Below are 6,298 nucleotides of genomic sequence, written 5' to 3' on the forward strand. Positions count from 1 at the left end.
ATGTAACTACGTCTTAGATTTATGAACAGGTGCTACATATTCTTATTCTGAGAGGAGCTGGCGATGGCTTGATGATTGTGATGATGGTAATGGCAATTTAAAATAGGGAAGTAATTCTTCGTATGGAACGCCTTTTCGGCGTCAGCTTTCCCCTACACTTTTGATTTTAGATCAACGGGAAGTACCTTATAGGTTTTAATTCTCCCGAATTGACAGACACGACAGGTAGACAGATGAAGTGGTTCTATAAAGGTTCCTTTTTTCCTTTTGAGGTACGGAACCCTAAAAATCAATTTCGTAGAGCTATCATTTCAAAATTATCTTATCTTAAAAGAATTGATAATATTGGTAGGCTCTCAAACAGAACGAGCGTTACTAGTAATAGATATGAGCCACTAGTATAAGTGCAGTGCTGGCCGCGGGGACTGGGCGCCGTGAACCATGGAGCTGCTGGACGAATTCTGCAGCCTGCTGCAGACGCACACCAACCGGGACAAGGTACGAGAGATTAATGATACTTTTTAACTAAGTACATACGTATGTAGTCTAAGATTGGTGGGTAGGAATGTAAAAAAATTGGATGAATCAAGATGATAGCATAGTGTCTAGGATGAGATCTATAGAGCGCACTTTGACTTTGCTCAGACTTAAGAGTGAGTTAAAACGAGACAGATTTATGTGAGAGATGTAGCTCTGTCCCGTTTTAACTCTGCTTTAAGCCTAAGCTAAGTCGGAGTGCGCTCTGTAGATCTCACCCTAAGATCGATGGGTAGGAATGTAAAAATATTGGATGAATCAAGATGATAGCAGTGTCTAGGATGAGATCTATGGAGCGCACTTTGACTTTGCTCAGACTTAAGATTGAGCTAAAACGAGACAGATTTATGTGATAGATATAGCTCTGTCCCGTTTTAACTCTGACTTAAGTCTAAGCAAAGTCAGAGTGCGCTCAATAGATCCCTTAGACTCACGAGGTTGTGGGTTCGATCCCATTACGAACCTCTAACTTATCGGAGTTATATGCATTCTAAGCAATTAAATATCACTTGCTTTAACGCTGAAAGAAAACATCGTGAAGAAACCTGCAGCTGCATGCCTGAGCACTGAGCAGGCATAGCACATCTTCATACAATGGGGCACAGAATACATTTACTCCAATGGGGTCACTAAAATTTTTGAAATAAAAATATTCAAAAAAAATTTCTTCAATAAAGTTAAACTTTTGGATACTTAATAAGTATATCACTACCCCTATTATAAATGCGAAAGTGTGTTTGTTTGTCGGTTTATTGGTTTGTCCTTCAATCACGTCGCAACGGAGCAACAGATCGAAGTTATTTTTTGCATGAGTATAGTTTAAGACTACTTTTTATCCCGGAAAATCAAAAAAATCGCACGGGATTTTTAAAAACCCAAATCCGCGCGTACGAAACCGCGGGCATCAGCTAGTTCGGTAATAAATTAAATAATTTTTTACTTTTTAGTGGTTGTGGTTATTGAAGTCTGTTTATTTTTTATTTTTATTATTACAGTAACATCTTTTTAGTTAGAGAACGGCAGCTTTAGAGGCCTAACTTGTCCCACCTTCCATTTTCCAGGTGGTATACCTGGCATGCTACTCGCTCAAGTTCTGGGGCGCGTCGGCCAAGCGGCCGGCGCTGACGAGCGCGAGCGCGCGGCTGGCGACTGCCCGCGCCGCCCTGAGGCTGTTCGACGATGCCGCGGTCATCAAGACCCTCCAGGCTTACGGGCTCGGCAAACAGGTATGAGCTCTGGTCCTTCCATACCTAATGCTGGACTGGACACAAGCTACCGGGTTCGGTCGGCGGATTGAACTCGATCATATGTGTAAATCCACCATAAATACCCTATCTATAAGCAGATACAGGTACCTACTAAGATCTCATAGATTGTATAGTATTTAAAGATCTGCCTAGCTATGCCTTGCAATGTAAGCGTATTGAAATTAAAGATTATGACAAAATACAGAAGCTTGGACGCATGGTTTAGTTGCACAGCGCTTACGCGTAGCAACATTGATCGGGGTAATCGAATATGGCACCAAGTCTAGAGGTTCCAATTAGGTCATTTCGTTTCGTTCGTGCCTCGGAGAGCACGTTAATGTCAGCCACCGTTATTATGCCTAACATTCTGATACTGAATCTGACATCTCGTCCTTCGAGTGGGATGTGTCTACCTAAGCGGAAAGATCTGAGAGTCACATTATCAAAATCAAAGTATTTTTTCACTCAATTAAACTTGTACAAGTAGGTACCTACTTTTGAATCGTTAATTTCATCTACCACTGGTTCGGAATGCCTTAGCTATCTCCTAAGAATAGCTACTCCTATCATAGGAATAAGAAATAAGAGAGCAGACCATAACTGCCAAGCCCCTAAAAAAATAAGCGTTTAGGAACCAACTACACTTGTTCGTATCGATCTTAAATGACATCATTCCTGCAATTGATAGGTAGATTTACTTCCGTTTTTGTTCTCAGGACGGTCCACTGTGGGGCCCATTGGGCACGTCGCACAGCATCTTCACCCTGGCGTACCTGCAGGCGGAGAAACTGCTGTTCCTGCTGGACACGGGCGTGCTGGCGCTGGATGCACATGCCGCACACAACATCAGGACAGCGCATAAGCTGTTCTGGTCTTTGTATACTTTCGTCGGATTTCTCAGGTTAATAAATGTCAAACTATATACTTCTAGTTTAGGTCTTGTGGTGGTCAAGATAGGTGTAGAGATGTCTATATTATCGCTTCCATTTTATAAAGGATTTTAGGTGTAGCATCCAAATATTTTAAACTGTTGTACGTACCAAATATCAGAAATATAAAAAACCAAACGAAATCGCGGGCATCAGCTAGCCATTTATAATTGCACCATTTTCGCACGCCTACTAGAGGACGGTAGGATATTGAGTGCACCCCGGTACAGAGGCTAGAGTCGACCCTACTCTCTATATTATCCTAAGAACTCCAAAACCAAAGCGTCCGTATGTCAAAAGCATTGAGGTTTACGACACTTCGATTTTCGGTTCGAACTTCGAAAGGATTTAGTTTGCGACTTGTCGAAAAATATCCTCATTCTAGTGGTCGTAAGAACGAATGTTATCAACATTTACGTTTCACCTTTTGAAGATTATGGACAAGTTCTGATGCTACTGTCAACAGATCATTTGATAACAAATCAATAGATCCGCTTTCATCTTATCCGTCTCGATTTGCCTATCTCTGGGTATAAGATAAACTGAAATCCGGAAGGTCGTAGGTAGATTTAAACTCTACGCACGTGTTTTTCTATTATCGTTCCCATATTTGCACATTTACGGTTCGCTGAAAGAACTGAGGAGGCTCCTGTGGTGTGGGAGCCGGGAGGGTGGCAGACGACAGTTGTCACGAGTCACGTCATCACACCCCTCCCGCACCGCTCCACTACCGCAGAACTTACTCAGTTATGCGTTATGCCTGCAATACTACTTAGACAACCTATTTCAGTAAAGTGGTGTACCTATAGTACCTTACCTACCTACCTCTTCCGTCCAAGATTCGAGCGATTCTTTCCGTCAGTTTAAAAACCTCAATAGCTCAACGGGTGAAGGAGTCGACTGAAAACCCCACGACGAGGTGGACGACGGTTCAAACCCCGCCCGTTGCACTATTGTCGTACCTACTCATAGCACAAGCTTGACGCTTAGTTGGAGAGGAAAAGTCATTTAACATTAGCCACGTTAAACCATTAGCTTTAAAAAAAAGTTTAGATTAAGTTTAAGTAATTAATTTTTCGATTTTTGTCGCTTAATTTTTCTTTAGTAGTTACACCTATCTATACCTGATTACCTACCTAAATAATTGTAGTTTTAGCGACATTGAGACACATAAATTGTTTTGTGTTCGACAGATCAATCCGAGCGCTCCACATAGCAGCCAACAACTTGCAAGCCCCGGATCGCCCCAAGTGTGCCTCCGCGCGGTTCGCCCAGGCGAGCCTGACCAGCACCAAGCTGCTCCTGGACGTGGTCCACGTGGTGAGCTGGCTGCCGCGCGGCTGGCTGTGGGGGGGCGCCTTGCACACGTCTCATGCTGCGGGCGTCGCCACTCTGTCGGGCGTGCTCGGATTGGTGATACATTACCGCGGGAAGAAGCTTCTGCCGCGGTAACGGAAATCTGGTTTACATCGCCACCAGAGTTAAACAAGGAAGGCGCTAGACGGCCACAAACGGTCATTTGATTTAAAAAAAATATTCGACCACAAGTGGAGTTATTCGTTTTTAAAATTTGTTCCTTAATGCAAAGGTATAAGGTTCAATTTTTAATGAAATAAATAAAATCCTTTATGTTAAGTAGTGATAAGTCAGACTGTTTTGAGACAAAAACAGGAAAAGCTACAAAATAATGACTCATGGCCAACGTCAGCAATTGTCGCCAAGCGCATGGGTTTAAAAGGCACTAAAGCTGAGGTGTAGGAGGAACGTGTAAGCAAAGCGCAGTCAGTAGATCTCCGCACCAATGCCTGTCTTGCAGCTGCCTCTGCACACTCAAGCGCTGCCGGCCACCGGCCGACCGGTGACCATCGTTCAATAAAGAAGATATTTAACGAACGGGACGTTTGTGTCTCATTAGATGCAAAACACTCCGCTCGAAACAATTGATTCAAAAAAAAATAAAAAATAGTTAACATGGCTTAGGATTGTTATCTAATCCACTCGATTAAATTCCATCACTACCGCGTTACAGCGATTTATATAATACCGCGATAACTATCCTACCTATCGCTTTTGTTTGACAAACGACGACATTGATAAACAGAAGAGATTGTGCGTTTTCTTATATTAGTAGGTAATTCTAGTACTCTAGTAGTTATGATAAATAGTAGTCTTTTCTCTGTACATAATATAGCTGATAAGTGTTAAGTACGTATAAATCCATACTAATATTGTAAATGCGAAAGTGTGTCTTTCTGTCTGCTAGCTTTTCACGGCCCAACAGTTTAACCGCCTATATCTAGGGAAAGGACATAGGCTACTTGTTATCCCGGAAAATTGAAGTTCCCACGAGATTTTAAAACCTAAATCCACGCGGACGAAGTCGCGGGCATCATCTAGTAATATTATATATCAAGTCTACCCGTATGTTACTAACCATTATTTTTAGGCGATTCGTTTTGATAACTCTATGCAGTTTAACTGTAAAGGTGCAATTACACACTCGCAAGAGAAATTGTAACGAGTGGCGCCGGAACGCGAGAGCCACATGTTGTGTTGAGAGTCTCGTCTCGCGCAGCACGTGGCACGGCTATGTGCGACAGCCGCCATGTCGTCCACAAACTGTCATGTGGTTAGACGGACCGCGATAGCGAATATCTAAATCTAATATAAAAGGAAAAGGTGACTGACTGATCTATCAACGCACAGCTCAAACTACTGGAAGGATCGGGCTGAAATTTGGCATGCAGATAGCTATTATAAATAAATAAAATAATAAATAATCTTTATTTCACAGACATCAAGGCCCACAATTATTATGTTAGTAACCATCTTAATCTATGTTAGTAACTATATTATAATATAATGTATGTTAGTAAGAAACTTATTCTATGTTAGTTAATATAATTAATATACTTATTAACTAATGCAGACATCCAGTGCGCCTTGAGAGCGCTGTCCTGTCTGTCTGCTATCACCTTCAGGATAATGTTAGGACTTCTCTCCAACCTACTTTTGATTGAGGCGATCCTTTTCCGTATGATTGCGAAGAAGCCGTCTACACAGTTATCCGCAAACATACCGGACGCGCTACAGTACCGAGGCAGTCCCAACATTATTCTGAAGATGTTATTATACTGGACTCGGAGGGCGTTTATAGATTTTTGGGTATAGTCAACCCACAGACTGCACGTGTAGAAGCTCTGACAAAAGGACTTGAACAAAGTGACCTTAACTTCTTTTGTGCAACGAGCAAATCTGCGAGCTATCATAGTAGATTATGACGTAGGCATCCGCTAAGAAAGGATTTTTGAAAATTAAACCCCTAAGGGGGTAAAATAGGGGTTTGAAATTTGTGTAGTCCACGTGGACGAAGTCGCGAGCACAAGCTAGTGCACGATAAAAATATAAAATGAAACAAAACAGTTTGTTATAAACTTCTTTTATTTAAGTAAATAAGGTTGCCAGTACAAAAATAACTAGGTACATAAATATAAGTACTATAAGTCCCGCAAATTGCTAATGCGCTGGTACCATGTCTCATTAACATCGAAATGGCGTCATTTTGACATCAGCCGAAATAAAAAT

At 41.8% G+C, this 6,298-nt stretch overlaps 1 protein-coding gene across 2 annotated transcripts in view; it reads left to right on the forward strand.

Moving 5' to 3' along the window:
* Nucleotides 1–87: 87 nt before the first annotated feature.
* The window catches only part of LOC117986039 (peroxisomal membrane protein 11C-like), a 23,342-nt gene continuing 17,131 nt past the window's right edge, over nt 88–6,298 (forward strand). Inside the window, exons 1-4 of one of the 2 annotated variants that reach the window (XR_011237181.1) lie at nt 88–498; nt 1,599–1,763; nt 2,501–2,685; nt 3,907–5,392. Coding sequence is in view for 1 of the 2 variants with exons in the window: in XM_034972853.2 (XP_034828744.1) it covers nt 442–498; nt 1,599–1,763; nt 2,501–2,685; nt 3,907–4,165 (666 nt within the window). In the remaining variant the exon portion in view is untranslated. Of the gene's footprint in view, nt 499–1,598; nt 1,764–2,500; nt 2,686–3,906; nt 5,464–6,298 lie in introns of those variants that run through there. The other variant, XM_034972853.2, reaches the window with a different exon arrangement.

This window comes from Maniola hyperantus, chromosome 10 (genome assembly GCF_902806685.2).
Source record: "Maniola hyperantus chromosome 10, iAphHyp1.2, whole genome shotgun sequence".
Taxonomy (NCBI): Eukaryota; Metazoa; Arthropoda; class Insecta; order Lepidoptera; family Nymphalidae; genus Maniola; species Maniola hyperantus.